This window comes from Anser anser (genome assembly GCF_964211835.1).
Source record: "Anser anser genome assembly, chromosome: 17".
In the NCBI taxonomy this organism is placed as follows: domain Eukaryota; kingdom Metazoa; phylum Chordata; class Aves; order Anseriformes; family Anatidae; genus Anser; species Anser anser.
Window position 1 is genome coordinate 8,563,313 of NC_139738.1, and position 19,946 is coordinate 8,583,258.

Here is a 19,946-nt window from a genome sequence, read left to right on the forward strand (position 1 = left end):
CCGGGCCCCGGGCACAGGCGTTCCCCGCGCCCCCCTCCCGGGGCCGTTCCCGGTTCCCCGCCGGGCCCTGGCCGCGGGCGCGTGCTCGGGGCGCTCCCGGCCGCGTGGCCGCGCGCGCGCTACCCCCGCCAGGTCCGCAGGGGCGGGGGCCAATCAGGGTGCGGGGGCGGAGCCTGCGGGTGGGCGGGGAAGGCAGAGGAGCCCGGCCGCCGCCGCCTGAGCGGCCAATGGGCGCGCGTGCCGTTGAGGAAAGGCAGGTGCTGCCGCTAACGGGCGTGCGGCGAGGGGGCTGCCGCCGGGACGAGAAGGGCCAATGGGGTCGGCGCGCCGCCTGACGGGCAGCCCGCTCGGCCAATGGCGGGGCGCGCGGGCGGGGCGCGCGGGGTGGCTAGCCGGTGCGGGCCGCCATTGTGGCCAGTTCGATCGGTATCGGGAGCGGAGAGCGGAGCTCAGCGAGCCCGGAGCAGGGAGCAGCCCCCCCACGGCCGGCCTCAGTCACCATCACACCGCGGGAGGCGGCGCAAACAGCCAGTCACCACCACCGCCCGCACCGAACAGCCGCCGCCATGAGCAGCGAGGCCGAGACCCAGCCGCCCGCCGCCCCCGTCCCCGCGGCGGCCCCTGCCGCCGCCCCCGCCGACTCCAAGCCCAACGGCGGCACCGGGAACGGGGGCAGCGGCCTGGCCTCGGCGGCGCCTCCCGCCGGCGGGGACAAGAAGGTCATCGGTGAGGGACGGAGGGGGCCGCGGTGACGGGGAGGGGAACGGGAGGGGAGGGCCTCGGCGGTGCGCGCGCCCCCCACCCCCCCCCCGCGGGGCCGCGCGCGCGTCTCCTCAGAGCGCCGCGCGCCCCCCTCCCCTCCGCCCCCCCCCCCCCCTCCCCTCGCGGCCGTTGGGCGCGCGCGCGCCGCCGGGCCCCGCGTGTCGGCGGGTGGGGGCGGGGCGGCGCGGCGCAAAATGTCCGCCACGCGGGGCCTTTGTGTGCGCCGCCCCGCCACGTGCCGCGCCTGACGCCCCGCAACCTCCCCCCACCCCCCTTTTCTCTTTTGTCGCTGCCTTTCCAGCAACGAAGGTTTTGGGAACAGTGAAATGGTTCAACGTACGGAACGGTTACGGCTTCATCAACAGGTGAGCGCGGCCCCGGGGCCTTCCCCGGGGCCTTCCCCGGGCTCCTCGGGGCGGGGGGGGAGTGGGAGGGGGTGGGAGGCCGGCTGCCGTCAGGAGCCGGGGGGGGGGCGGGTAGCTGGAGGGGCCTGGAAGCGTGCTGTCCTCGGCGAGCTGCGACCGTACGGGGAAACGTGCAAAGTTCAGGCCGCCTCTCCATCGCGAGGCTTGAGTGCACGGACAGGCCTCGAGAAACAAATGGCCCGGAGGTTCTGAAAGGCCCGGGAGGTGCTGAAACGCCCAGGAGGTTCCCTTTCTGCCAGTAGGTGATTTAAAGAACAAACCTGAACGCTTATGGGTTTGTGCGCAGACTTCGGGTTAGCGTAGCAGTGAAGCTGCTGAGTGGCGCAGGAGTTCTAGAATTGCTCTGCCAGGCCCTTCTGGAAAGAAATGGAAATCCTGTCAGCCGGTGGTGGAGTGCCATCGGGTGGGTTATTTGCAGAGGCTGTATTTGTAGGAGCTGTTCCCCCCCTTAAGCACCTCTGGAGGAATGCATCTACCAGAAATGGGGAAAGACATAGGATAATTGTATTTCCTGCTGGAGGTTATTTTTGTCTCTTCTACGGCAGCATAAGGCTTTTTGGATCAGGAAAGTGTTGAGTGTAAGTTGAACAAGTGTGTTAAAGTCTGAAACAAGCTGAAGAAAGATGTATTGCAGCTGGGTGGCTTCAAACCCACTGTAACAGAATTTGACAGAAGGCTTGGGAATCCTTCTCTAGGAAAGCAAGTGTAGATACTGGTGTTGTTACTTAGGTTTGTTCTAAAGATTGCCTTTTTATCTACCTGGTACCTTCTGGCCCTGTCTTCTGGCCTGGTACCTGCTGAGCTCCTTAGCTGATTTTGTGTGTGGCTTCAAAGGTTTGGCTGGCTGAACCTGTCCAGTTCCCCGTGTAGCGTTTGAACGTTTGGTGCTGAATAGCTGTCTGCATTGTTAGCTTCAGCGTCTCTTGCTCTTCTTGTAAGTGCCTATAAAGTTACAGGCCACAAACTCTACCTCTAGGGAAGGCTTTTCTCAGCTCCGCTCAGTAGTGGAAACGCTTAGTTATGTGAGTCAAGCACGGAAGCAACAGCAGCTAGTTAAGACATCTGAATGGCTTCCCCGCTCATATTGTTTTGGCAGCTGTTTAATCCCCGAGGTTGCCATTTTTAATGAGAAACCCAGCATGATCTCATGTTATCAGGAGATTAGAGCTGCAGCCTGAGAACTGAACTGGAGGACATTTCCACAGCTCTGGAATATCTCCCGCTACAAGGGAAATTGCGAGAGCTTCTGCTCTTGCTTGTCTTTGCTTCGGTCGGGTATGCTTGCAGCTAAAACCAGCTTTGCAACTAAAATTCAGCTTTCTAGGTGCATGTGAGCTTCAAGTATTTACTGTGTTATTTTAATGTTAAAGTGCATTTCTTTCCTGAAATAGTAGTTTAAATTCTATCTGTCAATGGTTTCTCCCAGTTGTCAAAGTAATAAATGAATATGCAGGCCACCGACTCGGTCCTGTTAACTAATTGGAACTGCACGTTGATGGCTGGCTTTGTATTTACAGCTTTGCTACATTTTCATACAGAGTTGGTCTGCTTGTCTAAGTGTTCTTTTAATGCAGTTAAAGATATTGATGGGAATATCATCTAGTACTAAGATGAGCTAACCAGGTCATTAGGGCTTCAGAACGGGGGTCTGCTGTGCCATTTCGTATTTTGGTTGAGAATGTGATAGCTGCTGTTATTCCTGCGCCATCTGAGTGGCAGTACGCTTACTGCTTCTAGATGTGGTTGCTGGAAAATGCCATCTTAGTACGGGAATCATGCACTGGGCTTTGAAATTAAGCAGTAAACTTTCTCACTAATCAGGTATACACCATGAACTACTTGTGCGTACCTGAGTCATTCATGTATCTAAAACTTCAATATACTCTCAAATGAAACAGCCATTGAAAAAGGAAGGACCCTAGTGACAAACATCTGATGTGGCTGCCAAAAATCTAAGTTGGGCAAGAGTATAGAGCATCCACACTTGAAGAGCATAGGTGGTGAGCGCTTCTTGACGCTGCATTTCAGCTGAGAGTGCAGAAGGATAGCAAGCGTCTTTACTGAAACCTGTCACTGGCTTTCCTGAAGGTTTTCAGCTATTGGTGCATCTCTTAAGAGATCTTGCATGGTGAACAAGCAAGTGTTTAGGCTCTGGCTTTCGAGGGCTTCTGGATGCTGCATCACGGGGGCTGGAGATAAGCTGCCTCCTGATGATCACGCTTGCTCTTCTGTAGTCCTTTCCGTTGTCTTTACTACAGTAAACTCGGAGGCCTGTAGTATTTTCAGGTATCAGCTGTGTGAGGAAACAGGGTGACTTTTAGTGGTGCTGTCCGGCAGAATAGCCGAAGCTTGGATTGAGTTTTGGAAAAGGCACAGTTGTCATTATCACGTTTTAAAGCCAATGGTGAGGAGTAACTGCCTTTATCTTATTTAAAAAAAAAATAAAAATCAGTTATGAGCGCACTTTAACGCAAGCTTACTTTGCTGTGTCTTTAACCAGTCATTCTAGGAAATAAAAGGCACTTTGCTGTTGATTCATGAGTCTGTGGAATGACTTGAAACTAACACCACAGCGAGGTTCGGTTGGTGTGATGTGACCTTGAATGTGGGGCTCTGAGCTTGTTATGAGTGGTGGAAATGGTGAGTAGAGCTCTCAAACCATTGTGGAGGCCGTTTCAGCTGTGCCGCTTAATTGCAGAACAGAAACTTTCCTGACTTCACTTGGTGCTGATTGTGGTTGCCCGGCCTTGCTCAGCATGGCAGTTGTGGAAGCTATGGCGTGAGGACCATGAAAGATGCTTTTGGATTCTTGTTCAGGTTAGAGGTACAGATTCGTGCTGTTTTCTGTTTCTTGTGAGTAGAGAAGCCCAAGGCTGGCTCTCTCTGCGTTCACAAGTGGGACTTGAATAACCCCACTGCCTTTCTTCAGAGGAGTGCTGATCAGTTAATGCTGTTGCTCCGTAGCTGAAGGAAGCAGCACGGCTGAGAGGAGGTAACTGAAGTGGTCGCAGGTGGTTGTCAGCAGGAAGCCAGCGTGATGGGGCGCGCACAGGGTGCTTGCCTTGCTTCGCAGCAGGAATGTGTCCTGTGCCCTGGTCAGCAGCTGTCCTCACAAGGTCGCTGCAGCTCGCTGTTGCAGCCTGTAGGAAATGTGACTGGTGAAGCAAGACTCGGGTGGTTTTCATAGCCTGCGATGGCACATCTCCCACACGGTGTTACCAGAAATGATGGACCGGTCACTGTCAGGTGTTTTTCTTCTTCAAGCCTCTCTACTGGTGGGAGAGCAAGGATGGAGAGAGGAGAAACGCTTTCATGAGAGTCTTACAGGACTTCGGTGCGTACTCTAAACCTTGCATAGGCTACCTGATAAAATCTTTCCTTTAAGCAGTAAGCTAATAAGGGAACAGTTACGAGCAGGTTGAAGAGTAGTGCTGATGCTGGAAGCTACTTGTCTTGACTGTTTGCTGTTTTGATCCCACTCCTAAACAACTGCGTTTTAAAACTGGGCCAACTCACTGCACTTCACATCTGAATTTCAATTTCATGTTGTCTTACAGGAATGACACCAAGGAAGATGTGTTTGTCCATCAGGTAAGATTTTCTGGAAACTGAAAAACATGTTATCTGTCTGAGACTTGCTCTGCACAACCTTACCTAAGTGGAACTGAGGGGGTGAAAGCACCTCAAGTTTCCAAGAACTGTTACTTGAACACAAGCGACTGTTTCTCAGGGATGGGATGCAAGTAGAGCTCGCTCGTGGCTGGAGATTTTGCATATCCACATGCATCCATCATCAGGACTTTAGATACATAGGGTGGAGTAGGCTGATGCTATGTAGCGATGGAAACTATAGTACCCCAACTTGGGAATAGCTATCTGAAGTCCATTTAAGTTGTCTTGCGGGTTTACAGCATATAGAAATAAGGCTAAAAGAAAAACGTGCGGCAGGGAGAAAAAATGAATTGGGCTGTTAGAGGAATGAACCAGTGAAGGTGTTTTTTTTTTTTCTGGCAAAACTTCTATGGATTTTTTTTACTCCAGGCTTTCAATGAAAGTTTATAAACATTTTAGTAGATGCGTTTTCAGTCAGACGTACCCATTTAAATATAATCTGTGGGTAGCACAAAGTGAGACTGCGATGCCTCTGTGGTTTATTTCATAGAGCAGATAGGCCTTCACTGAGTCTGTTGTGTCTGACTTGTAAGTCAGTGTGACCAGCTCAGTGTTTTTAAACATAATAAAACTGTGGAGGCATTTATTAATAAAACATTATTCTGTAATGGGCAGTGGAGAAAGTCTGAGAGACTCAACTGGTTTTCTGTGGACAGAGACAGGAATATATACCCTGAAGGAAAGCAAAGCGGTTGGACTTCATTACCTTGACTTACTGTCAGATTTCTGGGCTTGTCATGTAACTACTGTCGGTTTCTAACAGCACAGTTTGGCAGTGGCTTGTTTTAATGTAGCAGTTTTGGGGCTTAATCTGAAATAAATGATCATGTTCTAGGCTGTGTATGCTCCTTCCCATCCTCGTCACTAAGCTAGTTTCTCATGAAGGTGTGTTACACTCTGCTACTGTTGTAGTAAGGTTTCTCATCTCTCCCTAAAATCACTATATGCTGAAACTTCTGGACACGTTTTTCTGTAGATTTTGTTCCATTTAGGGAACAAGTCCAGCTGAATTCTATTGCTGGCATTTATTTGTAAAGTTGTTTCACTTGTCTTACTGTTCAGTTCAAGGATTGTCAAGTAGAATATGGCTGAGAATAGTGCACATAGAGCACTGTCACCTGTCAAAAAACGTAACCACTGCTGAACAACATAGAAAACTCAGCATTTTCTAGTAGTGTCATTTAACATGCAGACACTTAGACAAAAAGTTTTCTAGTATTGACACTGTGGAAAGTGTAATGATTGGTGTATAACATTCAGCTAGAGTAGATTTGCAGTTAACTGGTAAATAAAACACTGTGGCCGAAGTAAGAGTATCGGAAGCCTCGGAGAAGGAAGTCTCTTGATTTCTGGTTATTGATGTGTTTACGTAGTTTGGGACAGCCTCATTTGAATGTAGGCTGCTGCATATTCTTGTGGGAAGTAGAGGGATGGAAACCTGATTACATGATTGGAAAACCCAAAGCAAGCTTTTTGTATTGGTGTGCATATTTCATGGGAATGTACAGACACCATGGGGTGCTTAGTGATAAAATTCTGGTTCAGTTTGCATTGGTTTTGTGGTTTCTGTGTATCTCTTCAAACTGCTTTTTCAACTTCTCAACTAGCAGACAGCATATTGTCAGATATTTCTAGACAATAGTAGAGCTTCAGATAGGCCAAAATCGTAGTAAAACATAAATTTGGCTTTGAGTTTTCACTGTGGTTTAATTCCTTGTTCAGGAGGATGTCATCTTAAGGAATAAATACAAGTCTTCAGACATGCTAAGTAGTATTTTAATGCTGTGCCTGTAAATGTAATTCTGCAATATTATGTTGTTAGACTGCCATAAAGAAGAATAACCCCAGGAAGTACCTCCGCAGCGTAGGAGATGGAGAGACCGTGGAGTTTGATGTGGTTGAAGGAGAAAAGGTAAACACATCTCGGGTGTTAGAGTATGCACAGAAAACTTGGTCTGCAGGCTTTGGTGTGGTGTCTGTGGTTTGAGTCGATGCCTGATGACATCCAGGGAGATGAATGGGGTTTCATTGCTTTACAAATGTGGATGTAAATTGTTGCTCAGTACTACATTATACTATGCTATAACTGATCTGGTGCTCACTGCTTACCTAACGCTCTCCCTGCTCTGTAGGGTGCGGAGGCAGCTAATGTTACAGGCCCTGGTGGAGTTCCAGTGCAAGGCAGTAAATACGCAGCAGACCGTAACCATTACAGACGATATCCACGTCGCAGGGGTCCTCCACGCAACTACCAGCAAAACTACCAGAACAGTGAGAGTGGGGAAAAGAACGAAGGAGCAGAGAACATCCCGGAAGGCCAAGCCCAACAACGTCGCCCCTACCGCAGGCGGCGGTACCCACCTTACTACATGCGTAGGCCCTACGGGCGTCGACCACAATATTCCAACCCTCCCGTGCAGGGAGAGATAGTGGAGGTAATGTTTGCGTAGAGCGTGGTGCTGTGCTGACTTGATTTCTTTGGAGCATGGCGATGGGGTGCAGCTCTTTGCCATTGTTTGTGGATGCTCAAGATCTGTTCCATAAGGCTTTAGCAGTAAGATAAAATGCTTGAGCAGATAGTAATATGCTGGAGGTCTTAGTCAATACTCTTGAAAAGCAGTGTGTTCATATTTGTGTTAACTTTCTGTATAATTAACTGGAAAAAGAATAAATTCTACATAGTACTAGGACCACTGTCCACCTTATTGTATGCTTCAGACTTCAGCCATCAGCCCGCCTGGCTTACAGCAGGCTCTCCATGGTTTGTCTAGTTGTGGTGGTAATGTTTTTGCATGTGGCTAAGATGGTTTGTTGCCTAATGTCTTCCAGGGTGCTGACAACCAGGGTGCAGGAGAACAAGGCAGACCAGTCAGGCAGAACATGTATCGAGGTTACAGACCACGATTTCGCAGGTATGCTGCAGATCAACTCTTTTTCTTTTACCTTGAGCTTTAGCAACACGGACAGAACATCGCGATGGTCAGATGCTGCATTGTTAAAGCCTAGCTTGACTTTCAGGGGTCCTCCTCGTCAAAGACAGCCTAGAGAGGATGGAAATGAGGAAGATAAAGAGAACCAAGGGGATGAGACCCAAAGTCAGCAGCCACCTCAACGTCGGTACCGTCGTAACTTCAACTACAGACGCAGACGCCCAGAGAACCCTAAACCACAAGATGGCAAAGAGACGAAGACAGCCGAACCACCAGCTGAGAACACGTCCGCTCCCGAGGCCGAGCAGGGCGGGGCTGAGTAAATACCGGCTTACCATCTCTACCATCATCCGGGTGCGTGCCTGGATGTTCTTGAGGATATGATCTGATGGTTGACCTTTTTCTTTGGACACTTTCCTCTTAATTTTTGCCTTAAGAGATTTGAACTATTTTTGCTAATGTGTATTGTAAGAGAGCTAGCCACACTTAGCAGTGCACTTACCAAGTTTTGCAGAACTGAGCTGTGAGATTTTCCTGTCCAAATGCTGGTTAATTGGGAGGACTCAGCAGGCTCTAATTTTCACTGCTGGAATCATTGCCTAGAGTACTGCTAATCTTAAAATCTTGGCTATAGTCGGTAACTCAGGCTTACGACAGTCTTCATTCACCCAGAAGTAGTAGTTCAAGTGATGCTGGTATAGTGAGCTGAAAGTATCCTGCTAGGAGAAACAGGTATGCAGAGATACTAGGATTTAGTTGAGTCTGTAAGCATGTTTGGCTTTTGCTGCTGTGTCCCAAAGGGGATTTGAATGGCATTAAGACCTCTAGGGATTCATTTCTAATAAGCTGATGTAGAATTTGCAGGAATAACTTGGTAGTGGCTTTTTATCTGAACAAAAATGCTGGCAGCAGTGGTTCTTAAGCAGCTCTGTTGCATCTGTGGTTGACGTTGCATTCAGCTGGAGGCCTCACTTTCCTAGACTGAAGTACTGGTGTGGCTTGTTGTTAAGGTCAATATTAAAAACGTTGCCTTCATTGCAAAGTAAGCGAGTTGTGATTTGATGCTAGCTTGGTGCTGTCTTCTGATAGATTCGCTTGCTAATTTGGGAATTTTCATTGCCAGAACAGTTTGTTACTTGTTCTATCTTCTGCTTTGTTTCTGGCACCTTCCCTGTCTGTTCTTCCTCTTCTGTATTTCCTCTCTTAAGCAGAGTTCATATCCCACTCCTGTTGTTTCACTCATCGCTCTTCTGCCTTCGAAGGCCAGCATTCAGACTTATTTAGATCCTGGTGAGAATGTTAATGAATGGTTACATTAATGGGAAGAATAGGGAATGCAGGAGTTAGACAGGAGCAGTAGTTTGGTGTCATTAGTAGCTACAGACCTCTCCAACTATGAGGTCTTAGGGACTCTTACTTCAAGGGCTAGGATGCTGCTGAATTTGTTGTGCAGCAAGACTTGAAGAGGTATCAAGTCAGTTATTTGCACAACAATAAGTGTGCCTGATGTGAACCTTTGTATTATTCTGCTGTTAATCTTAATGGTTGAGACAAGCTGGATGAACTCCTTAACTAGCAGGCTTCAAAGAAAGAAATAACACAACATTTTATTTTGCTTTTTCTATCTATTTGGTAGTATTGAGGAATATAAATTGTGATTTCTGGTGCATAGTGAAGCTGTTCTACCTCTGTTAGGCACAGGTAGAGACTTGCTGTTCAGCCATTTTTTGCAGATCGTAAGCTGTCCTCCTGCCTTCCCAGGAGTTTCCTCGGAGTTTACCAGCTTTGTTTCCAGATGAGCGTATGGTGAAGTTGTGTGTGTCTGCGGTGCCTGATCTGAGGAGCTTTCTCCAAGAGGCTGTCATGAAAGAGTCTGAAGCAGGAGGCCAGTGAGGGGAGAGGTTTAGATAGAATTAGGTTCTGTTTAAAAACTCTTTTTTTTTTTTTTCCTCCTGGAATTCTTTGCACTTATTTTGCATAGAAGCTGGCAGTTTTGATCACTGGAAAGTGGGCTGATGTGCTGGACTAATTTAAGAGCTGTAGCTAATAAGATTTTTCTGTGTGTATGAAAGCTCAGTGTGAATTTAAATTGCAGGTGAGTCTTGGTAGACAAAACATTTATATCTGATGATATCTGTCCCTTTTTTCTTTCAGTTTAGTCATCAAAGAAAAGACCTAAGAAATGAAGAAGAAAAGAAAATGAAATTCCAGCAATAAGAAATGAACAAAAGAATTGGAACTGAAGACCTTAAGTGCTTGCTTTTTGCTGTTGACCAGATTACTAGAACTATCTGCATTATCTATGCAGCATGGGGTTTTTATTATTTTTACCTAAAGAAGTCTCCTTTTGGAAACGATAAACACGTTTTTTAAAAGTCTGTTTTTTCTCAATACACCTTTAAAGGTTTTTAAATTGTTTCATATCTGGTCAAGTTGAGATTTTTAAGAACCTCATTTTTAATTTGTATGAAATGTACACCTGATTTTTTCAAGTCAAACTGCAAGCATCTGTTAATAAAGGTCTTAAAGAATTACAGTGTGTGCTTGGTTGTTTCAAACCCACTTTTGTATGGAAAGCATGTAAGTTAAGCATTCGTAAGAGGCTTTGAAAAAGACTGCTTTATTTTTTTGAGCATTTTAGCATATTTAGATATCTATCAAAACTATGTTGAACTCGTACACTCTTCAATTTTAAGTGTCCTCAGCTCTGCTCAGTGAAACCTAAGGGAAATCTGTATGACCCTAAGGCACTTGCTTCCTGTGCTTGACTTCCTGGAGCCTGCTTCTGGCTGCCTGTCTGTTCCTTGCCTTACTGCAAGGGAGTTTGGGTTTGTAACATGCTTCCTCATTCAGGCTGTTGCGGTAAAACAGACTGAGAGGTCTACAGAGCCTCTTGTTGCACGTGAGCTTAGCAGCTCTGTGAAAGTCACAGCCTGGGGCCAAGGGCTCAGAGAGATGACAGCTCTTGGTGCAGGGCTGGCTGCTCAGTGGGAGGCTGCTGTTGCCTCACACCCTTCCTGTAGGCTGCAGTGGGTGAAAGGGCCCCGGCTTGTGCTGGACCCCCCTGGGTGTTGTGCAAGTGGAGGGTTGTCAGTGCTGGTGCCCTGGCTTGCAGCGTAATGACTGGAGGGTTGCTGATACCTTAATGGCAGGTGTTATATGATGGGAGTTTCTCTGTAAAAACTCCAGTTTGTCAAACTGGTGAGTTAAATGCAGAGGCTGAAATCTGTTCTTCATGTTAAGTGAGACCTCTCTGAGCAGGGGCGTTTGCTGCCACCTCTCCAAGGCCGTGGGTGGCTGAGGGGTTTTTTCCTCCTGCTGAATTAAGTTTTGTCGTCATCTCCTTGAGGAAAGTAGTCTCGAATTGGACACTTGCCAGTTTTGTAAGGATGGTCAGTCACAAACTTCTGAAAATGGTGTAATTAAATCCTGATACAACTTGGTGGAAAGGCCGGAGGATGATGAGGGGAGGTGCTTGGTGTCATCCAAGTGTGTTTCCAAAAGCTGTTTGCTGGAGCAGCTCAGCTGTGTCCTCACTGGAATATGAACACCGCAGAAACAGAGGTGATGTGGGAGCCCTTTTGGGAAGGGGGGGCACCCGTCATCTGGGATGATGCAAAGCGCTGCTGCTCCTGACTTACTAGGATGTGGATGTGATGTTTTCACAGGTGAGTCACTGCAAAAGTTGCTGCCCCCTTAACTGCTGCGTGGGGAGGGATCCTAGGGCAAACCAGGGGAAAACACAGGTCTCCAGCTGGGTTTGAAGCTGAGCTCCGAAAAAGGGAGAGCAATCTTAAATGTGCATGGGCTTGGTTTAACTCGTGCTCTGCTCGGTGTGGGCTCCTGGCAAGCAGATGTCGGAGCTCCCAGGCTGTGCTGCCCGCAGGCAGGTTCAGGTGGTGACATGCTTCTCTGCTGTGACTGAGCTGCTCTCATGCTGGGGTTCAGTGAGCATGGAAACTCGAGCTGTGTTTTGCAGAGAAGCTGCCTCCTCTGTGATTAAACCTCGCAGTGAGCCAGGTGTGTGTGTGTGTGTGTGTGTCAGGGCTGCTCGGGGCCTGCTGGAAATCCAGAGCTGTTTCTTAGCCCAGGTGTGGCTCACTCGGTCCTGCCCAGCCTCGCGGAGCAGCGTGCTGTGCGCTTGTAATAAATTTACTGGTGACGAATGCAAAGCTGTTAGCGAGGAGCACCCAGTGAGGTCGGAGTAGTCTGACAGCTTTGAATGGGAACTGTAGCGTTTTCCTTTCTATGCACTAATGAGCTCTCTGCTTTTATCATGCAAATGCTTGTTCTTTTTAATTGCTTTCCTCTGTGCTCAAATGCCAACCATTAACAGCCCAATGCTGCATCTCTAAATGCCTTTTTAACGTGCTGCTGGCTGCCTTAGAGCAGTGGAGGTGTCTCCTGTAAGCTGTCAGTTGTTCGGACCACAGACCTGGTATCACAGTATCACAGATTTCTAGGTTGGAAGAGACCTCAAGATCATCGAGTCCAACCTCCGACCTAACACTAAGTACTCCACTAAACCATATCGCTAAGCTCTACATCTAAACGTCTTTTAAAGACCTCCAGGGATGGTGACTCCACCACCTCCCTGGGCAGCCCGTTCCAATGCTTAACCCTTTTGGTAAAGAAGTACTTCCTAACATCCAACCTAAACCTCCCCTGGCGCAACTTTAGCCCATTCCCCCTCGTCCTGTCACCAGGCACGTAGGAGAACAGACCAACCCCCACCTCTTTACAGACTCCTTTAAGGTAACTGTAGAGAGCGATAAGGTCGCCCCTGAGCCTCCTCTTCTCCAGGCTGAACCCCCCCAGCTCCCTCAGCCGCTCCTCGTAAGACTTGTTCTCCAGACCCCTCACCAGCTTGGTCGCCCTTCTCTGGACTCGCTCGAGCACGTCCATGTCCTTCCTGTAGCGAGGGGCCCAAAACTGAACACAGTACTCGAGGTGCGGCCTCACCAGAGCCGAGTACAGGGGCACAATCACTTCTCTAGCCCTGCTGGCCACACTGCTTCTTACACAAGCCAGGATGCTGTTGGCCTTCTTGGCCACCTGAGCACACTGCTGGCTCATATTCAGCCGACTATCCACCAATACTCCCAGGTCCTTCTCGGCCAGGCAGCTTTCCAGCCACTCATCTCCCAGCCTGTAGCTCTGCTTGGGGTTGTTGCGCCCCAGGTGCAGGACCCGGCACTTGGCCTTGTTGAACTTCATACAGTTGACCTCAGCCCATCGCTCCAGCCTATCCAGATCCTCCTGCAGAGCCTTCCTGCCCTCGAGCAGATCGACACACGCACTTAGCTTGGTGTCATCTGCAAACTTACTGAGGGTGCACTGGACGCCCTCATCCAGATCATCAATAAAGATATTAAAGAGGGCCGGCCCCAGTACCGAGCCCTGGGGGAAACCAGGTCCAACCTCCTTTCACTGCCATGGTTTCTGTCTGCTAATCTTTGGCTAAGAAGTAAGGGATAGGACAAAGACTGAGCAGAGCAGGGAGGAGTGACTTTTCTCTCCAGGCTCACCTTTGCAGTTAGATGAACTTTCCCCAAGGAGCGTGGCAGAGGGCCCCAGCATCCTCAGAGAGGAAGGAGCAGGTGGTGTGGTGCTGTCATGCAGGCGGGAAGTGAGGCTTTTCCTGGATTGCACGTCGCTTTTGGCCGTTGAGCACAGGAGCTGAGCTTGAAATCGGGAGATTTTAATCTCAGCCAATGGGGGAGAGGGTGGTTTGGGGGTTCTGGCTTGTTTTCAAAGTGTTTTGTGAGTCAAAAAGGGTAATAATTCATTTGGAAAACAGAATTCCTTTTGCATGGACTTCAGTACCCAGCTCTGCACGAAGAGCACCTCCATTAGTTTTTCAAACTGCCTCTGTATGTGGTTACGGAGTTACTCTAATGATAACCCCGTGAGAACATTATCGAATGCTCCAGGCTACTAGCGTTACCCAGTTTTTAAATGGCATGTATGCTGCCAAATTTCTGAGTTGCAGGGGCTGCTTCCAGCAGGCTGCTGCATCGTCAGGGCCAGCAGCCACGAGGGGTCAGTGTTGCTCCATGCAGACGAGGCTTTTTGCTCACCTCCTCCAAAGCAGTAGTGGGGCAGTGACCAGGAGCTGCTTCGCTGCTGTCACCCTCAGTGCAGCGAGAGCTCCCCAAGGGGCTTTGGGGCAGCAGGAGCAACCTAGGATGGTACAGCTGGGGAGCTGTTGCATGCAGGGGGAAGCAGGAGCTTAGGACCCCAGGTTTCATACAGGGTCATATGAGGTACTGAATTGAGCTGTGCGATCTAGAAAGGTCCTGAACTGCTCCACTGATGTTATGATGGAGAAATAGGGAATTAAATTGGGAAGCGTGGTGTTAAGCTTTCCCCCACCCCTGCAGAGACCTCCTTCTCCCTCTTCTGGCATCAATGAGGAGCCTCTTTTCATAAACCACCACTTTTCTAGGTTTTATTTTTGAATAAACCTGGCTGGAATTGGCAATAAAGCCTCTCTGTGCGTGACTTGCTTCTGCAGCATGCCCGCTTTTTGGAGCTGCTGATACCATAGCTTGTGCAGGCCCCGCCTGGAGCCCTGAAATTGGAGTCCTAGAGCAGTTGCAGAGATGTCCTGGAGTAGATGATGGTGCTTTAATGGGGTCAGACTTGGGGTGAGCATCATGCAATGGGCTGGGTGCAGGAGGTGCTGCTGCCCATTACACACGGGAGTCCATGGTGTACATCTTGCTGGTGACAATTCGGCGCTGGGGGAGCCTCGGGGGCTGCTGATGGATGCTGGGGCCTTGCAGGAGAGAGTCAGGGATGTGACAGGGGCTGTGCAGGACAAGAAGCCCCCTGCTGTGGGATGGGGCAGCCCAGGGCAATGTGGACTGACCTGAACAAGCGGAGAGGCAGCAGGTCAGCAGGATGAATGCCATGAAGCAGCCTGTTGAGCCAGCCATCCCCAGCCAGCAAGACCACCCGAAGTCATAGTGGACTCCCAGGAATATGTTGTGTGACACCAGCATGGCCCTCTCCACGTAGACATCCACTGCATACCACACAGAGCCCACCAGGCCCAGGATGCCTATGAAGAATGGGGCCAGTTAAGGGAGAGCCATACAACCCCAGGGCCCCTCTGAGGTTGCCCTTAGCTCCCCATGGGCCACGAGGTCCAGCTGCCCCCCGAGCACTCCCAGCCACGCACTCCCGATGCCAAGGATGACACCAGCCCCGTAGCACATCCTCAGTTTTGCACGAGGATCTTCCTTGAGGAACTTGATGCAGTTGAGCCCAAGGGGCGAAATTGCCAAGGCCAGGCCCACCAGGAGGTCTGCTGTGATCAGCAGCGTCCGTGTCACCACAATCTTCACTGGGGAAAAAACAAAACAAAACAAAAAAAAAACAGGGGACTGAGGAATGGTCAGAGGATCTGCCTCCCCCCCTCCCCAACTGCTGCTTGTGTCCCTGCTAGACTCACCCAGCTCGCTGCTGGGCATATCTGTAGGAGATGTTGACACTAGGACATCCCCCCAGCCCTATGTGCCGCTCACCATGTACTATAGCCAGGGTGCTCATCAGAAACCCTGCAACAGGACTTAATCAGCCAGTTATCAGCTCAGCTCAAGAAACCAAACAACTTAAGGCACACCAGTCAGCATCTGGGATGTGGTCGTTTCCTTGAGAGCTTCACATCACTGTGTGTGAGTGATGTGACTTCTCCCTGCAAAGCTTTTTCCCCAGAGCAGCACAAAATCCCCATGTAGTCTATGCTAACTTCTCATTCCCTTCTCCTCTGTCCAAATCTGTGCTGTCCCACACCATCACCCTTTACAGGACAAGGGCTCTCCTGTGCGGGGCCTGATGTGTCCCGTGCAAGCCTTACCACGCTGTGTCTGTCCATGAGCTGAGGACACAAGGTCTTGGCCAGTGGGCATGGCCCTCACCACACTCCCTCGAACACCTGCATCCACTCAGTACAACTGCTTTGACTCATGTCAGGCTCCCCTTTCCTGACGAAATTCCTTCTCCTGAGGTGAGAGGGGGTTGCAAATCCCATCAGGAAATGGTGGAGCAGGATGGAGCTGGGCCGAACCACCTCTGTGGTGTGTTGGCCTCTCGGCACAGCTTCGTGCCCTCACTCAGCAGATGCAGCAGGTCCCTGGGCTACTGTCCTGGCCATGCTGGTGGGGCAAGAGGCCTCCGATGCTCAACCACAAAGGTCAGCTCTTCGCAGTGAGGGTCATCTTCTCAAAGAGAGAATACTTTTGGCTGTGTACTGAAAAGTGCCTTTGTGGCTGTTCGTGGGAGATTAAAGGGATTTGGTGGAATAGGCAAAGTATTTGCCTCATGCTAGAAAAGGGTTAGTGCTGTATAGTAATGCCTCCACCTCCAGACCCTGCTCACTTACCTGGATGGTCTGCCAAAATGGAGTCATATTGGTCACAGGTCCTGACCCCATCCTGCATGTTGGTGACACATTCTCTCCAAAGCCCCCGGCATTTGTGGCTCACCTGGAAGCAGGAGAAAGATGCAGAAAGCACCCAAAAGCCCCCCTGCTCCTCAGGGATATCCCAACCCAGCAAGGCAGATCTTCGGGCTCTCACCACCATATCCCGTTCTTTGTCTCTCCCTTCCTTCTGCTCTAGCATTTTCCTGGTCCTCCAGCTCACGCAGAAAGTGGTGGGTTTATCCCACCATGTTCCTCCTCCAGGCCCGTGGAGACCTGATCCAACCTCTCGGATATCAAGGCACCTACCTGGCTCTCAGCCATGAACACAGCTGCTCTACTCACCTCCAAGCTGTCATCGGCATTCACCATCCAGCAGTCAGTGCATGTGGCCAGGAGCAGTCAATGCATGAGCAGACCCAGCAAACGTACAGCTGGTGCTCGGAAGTAGTTAACTTTTATTTTGTTGTTGTTAATTTTTTTTAATTTTTTGTTAATTTTGTTTCATGACAACAGATGCAAATATGTATCTTGAGTTGAGAGCAAAGGTGACCTTGGATCTGAAGCACACAGGCGTTCACTAATGTCCCCCCCATCCTGAGTGAATCCAGAACGACTCGGAAGGAAAAATGAAGTACAAAGCAGTGCGTTGTGATAAAGAGAGTTTAATAGGGTAGAAAAGGAAGAGAACCTAAAAAAATGCCATCCTGTACAACACAGTCAATAAAGTAAATTTAATAAATAAAATTAATAAATATAATAAATAAAATAAATATTAAAATTAATAAAATAATAAATAAAAATGAAACCAATTTGTCCTATTCTAATGAATTCCTATCCCCATCGTGACTTCCCATCCCACTGGTCATTTCCTATCCCAACAACCTCCCGTGTCTGATCCCAAGGCTGAATTCCCAACTCCCATCACCCTCCCATCCACCCAGCCGTCCACCCATTTTCTCCCGTCCGTGCTGGCCATGCCCACATCCATGCACGGACTGAGCATGGGCAGCGGGAGCGGGCTGCATGAAATCCCCTCGGCATCCCAGTGCCAGACCAGCTGCAGGCAGAGGCCTTGCTGAGTGAACACCTACACTAGAGGAATTTAATAAGGAAGGCACTAAATAAGAGAAATGACCCGAAAGAAGAAAGAAGTTTGGGATCTCAGCCATTTGGTGTCCCAACAAGCAGTTCCCACGCCCAACCTTTCCCACCCCAGCTATTGCCAACATCCCAACAGCTTCCCATTGCAACGTTCATTCGTGACGCGCGCATTTCCCATTGCCCCAGTTGCCCATCCCTGACAGTGGCAAACACTGCCTAGCTCCAGCACTGGAGAAGGGAGAGGGCAAGCGAGAGGGGCAAGGGCTGAGGAGCGTGGCTGAAGCTGGAGCAGGCGCCTGCAGAGGTCTCTGTGCCTGCATGCTGAGCGGGCCCGGGTGTTGCGGGGGCCGTCGAGGAGCGCAGGGTCACGGGTAGCCGTAATACTTGGCTATGGCGTGGTCCTTCTGCCGCTGCACGAAGAATTGCACGGGGCCGATCTTCATCTGGTGGGCCGCCCGCTGCCGCTCCTCCTGGGCCAGCTTCTTCAGGCGCTCCCGCTCGGGACGCTGCTGCGGCGTGATGGGCACCGACGCCTCCTGCTCCTCCAGCGGCGTGGGCGCCGCGTCGCCGCCCGCCCAGGGCCCCACGCAGGGCACGTAGTCCACGCGGGGCTGCGCCGGACGCTGCAGCGTGCGCGGCTGCGTGGGCAGAGGCTCCCGCTGCGCTTGGCCCCCCGCGGCTGGCAGGCACGGCGCTCTGGGCGCCTGCTGCAGGGGAGCTCTCCACGCTCGCGCCGTGCTGCCTGGTGGTGCCGGCACCGCCTGGGCCTTGTCTCCAGCTGGGGGCCGGGGGGCAGCGGGCACAGCGCTGGAGCCTGGCACCGTCGGCGGGGCCCTGGGCATGCTGCTGGGGCCGCTGGAGGTGGGCTGCGGCTGCACACAGGGCGGCTGGCGCACTGGCCCCAGCGCCTTCGCCCTGGCCCCCAGCGGCTGCAAAGTCTCGCTGGGGGTCTTTGTCCCCGGGTGCTGGCGCTGCAGCGTCTTGTCCCCGATGGCTTGGGGACGGAGCCTGTCCTGGGCCCGCACGGCACGGGCACGGGCACGGGGCTTAATGGGGGGGGGCTCCAGCAGCAGCAGCGCTCTCCGGGGAGGCGGTGCCGCTGCTCCTTGCCCCCCAGCAGCCCCCGGGCTTCGGGCCCTCTTGCTGGGCGCCCTGGTGCTGTCGCTCGCCGGCTGCTGCCTGCCGCCGCCCGCTTGGCCGCTGCTGCCAGCCACCGCGCTGTGGCCACCCGTCTTCCCCTGGCACAGCGTCTTGGGGCCTTGGCCACCCTGGCCCAGCAGCGTCGTCTTCTCCTTGCCGGGGGTTTTCTCCGTCGCCGGCCTCCTGTGCTGGGAGCTCTGCGCTGTGCTGGGGGTGCTGGTGGGCGCGGGGCGCTTGGCCCCCCACTTGGTGCCGGTGGGCGCAGGGGCAGGCGGGGGGCTCTTGAGGGGACTCAGAGGGGGATTGGGCAGGGGCCTCCTAAGGGCACTAATAAATTCAGGGCCGGGGGGGCTCTTGAGGGGACCCAGAGGGGGATTGGGCAGGGGTCTCCTAAGGGCACTAATAAATTCAGGGTCGGGGGGGCTCTTGAGGGGACTCAGGCGAGGCTTGGGCAGGGGTCTCCTAAGGGAATTAAGGAATTGAGGGTCGGGGGGTCTCTTGAGGGGACGCGAGGGAGGGTTGGGCAGGGGTCTGCTAAGGGCAGTGAGGAATTCAGGGTGGGGGGGCCTTTTGGGGAGAGTGAAGGGAGGGTTGGGCAGGGGTCTCCTGAGGGCACTGAGCTGGGGACTGGCTGCAGGCTTGAGGGGGGAGCTCGCTGCCGGCACAGCAGGGGGCTGCACCGCCCGCCCACCCTGCACCTTCTCGGGGTGCACCCCAGGGGTTGAGGGTACCTCACCCAGCGCTCTGGTGGCTGCCAGTCCCTGTGTGCTCGGCTCCTCGATGTCCTCGCAGAGGTCGGGCAGCTCAGACAGGAAGCGGCTGAGCACAGGACTGCTGGGGACACCGGGGAAGGCGTCCTGGGGCTCCACGGCATCGAGCCAGCTGAGCAGCTCCTCCAAGCCGGAGATGTCCAGGTCGGCCGGGAGCTGGTCCTGCAGGTGCTGCAGCTGCTGGCTGTCCCCTGCCAGGTGGGGAAAGGCCTCGGCGAAGGCATCGGGGCCCAGCTCAAGCAGCTCCAGGGGCTCCTCAGGCACCTCTGCAACTGTCGCCGCTGAGGAAAAAGCAAGCAAATCCCCCAGGATGGGCGATGCCAGCTTTCCCATGGCTCCTGGGTGTGGGGCGCCCAGCGGCCGGCTGTGCCAGCCCCAAACTCACCGTTGGGCGTCACCGTCTGGGTGCTGGCGGTCGTTGGAGCCTGGGCAGGCTCGGGGGGAGTGGGGCCGGGCAGCGGGGGCCCCTGGTCCTCGCTGAGCCCCACGGCGTGGTCGCAGGGCTCCGGCAGCTGCCCCCGGCTGCTGGTCAGGGTGCGGGGCGCGGGGAGCGCCTGCCCCCGCAGCGGAGGCCCCGGGACGAGGAGTGGTGGGGGGCCGGGGTGGGCAGGGGCCTGCAGCAGGCAGGTGCCTGCGGGGTGCAGGAGCTCCCCATGGAGCACGGCCCCGGGCCCCAGCCAGAGGGGATCCTGGGGCAGCACCGTCCCCGTCCCCA

General features: G+C 52.2%; 2 protein-coding genes across 3 annotated transcripts; one reads left to right on the forward strand and one right to left on the reverse strand.

Annotated features, from left to right (window-relative positions):
• Positions 1–316: 316 nt before the first annotated feature.
• Positions 317–10,323, forward strand: YBX1 (Y-box binding protein 1). Of its 2 annotated transcripts, none has more exons than XM_083802885.1 (8): positions 317–726; positions 1,064–1,127; positions 4,745–4,778; positions 6,682–6,771; positions 6,992–7,294; positions 7,689–7,771; positions 7,878–8,143; positions 9,944–10,323. In XM_083802885.1, exons 1-7 carry the CDS (start codon positions 567–569, stop codon positions 8,110–8,112), a joined length of 969 nt encoding a protein of 322 aa, XP_083659011.1. In that variant the 5' UTR covers positions 317–566; the 3' UTR covers positions 8,113–8,143; positions 9,944–10,323. The 2 variants fall into 2 exon arrangements, with proteins under 2 accessions (XP_083659011.1, XP_083659010.1); XM_083802884.1 differs by having other exon boundaries at positions 359–726; positions 7,866–8,143.
• On the reverse strand, positions 9,943–16,616 carry LOC310882947 (claudin-16-like; the record flags this gene model as incomplete). The annotated part of the gene is made up of 4 exons (XM_083802436.1): positions 9,943–14,855; positions 14,976–15,140; positions 16,179–16,281; positions 16,563–16,616. Coding segments are annotated over 4 exons (693 nt in total), but the record flags the coding sequence as incomplete, so codon positions are not given.
• Between the last annotated feature and the right edge of the window lie 3,330 nt (positions 16,617–19,946).

Excerpts from the sequence above, each read along its gene's own strand:
- YBX1 (XM_083802884.1), top strand. The coding sequence starts at position 567 with ATGAGCAGCGAGGCCGAGACCCAGCCGCCCGCCGCCCCCGTCCCCGCG. Across the intron at positions 727-1,063 it reads CGGGGACAAGAAGGTCATCG|CAACGAAGGTTTTGGGAACA; the intron begins GTGAGGGACGGA and ends CTGCCTTTCCAG. Across the intron at positions 4,779-6,681 it reads AAGATGTGTTTGTCCATCAG|ACTGCCATAAAGAAGAATAA; the intron begins GTAAGATTTTCT and ends TTATGTTGTTAG.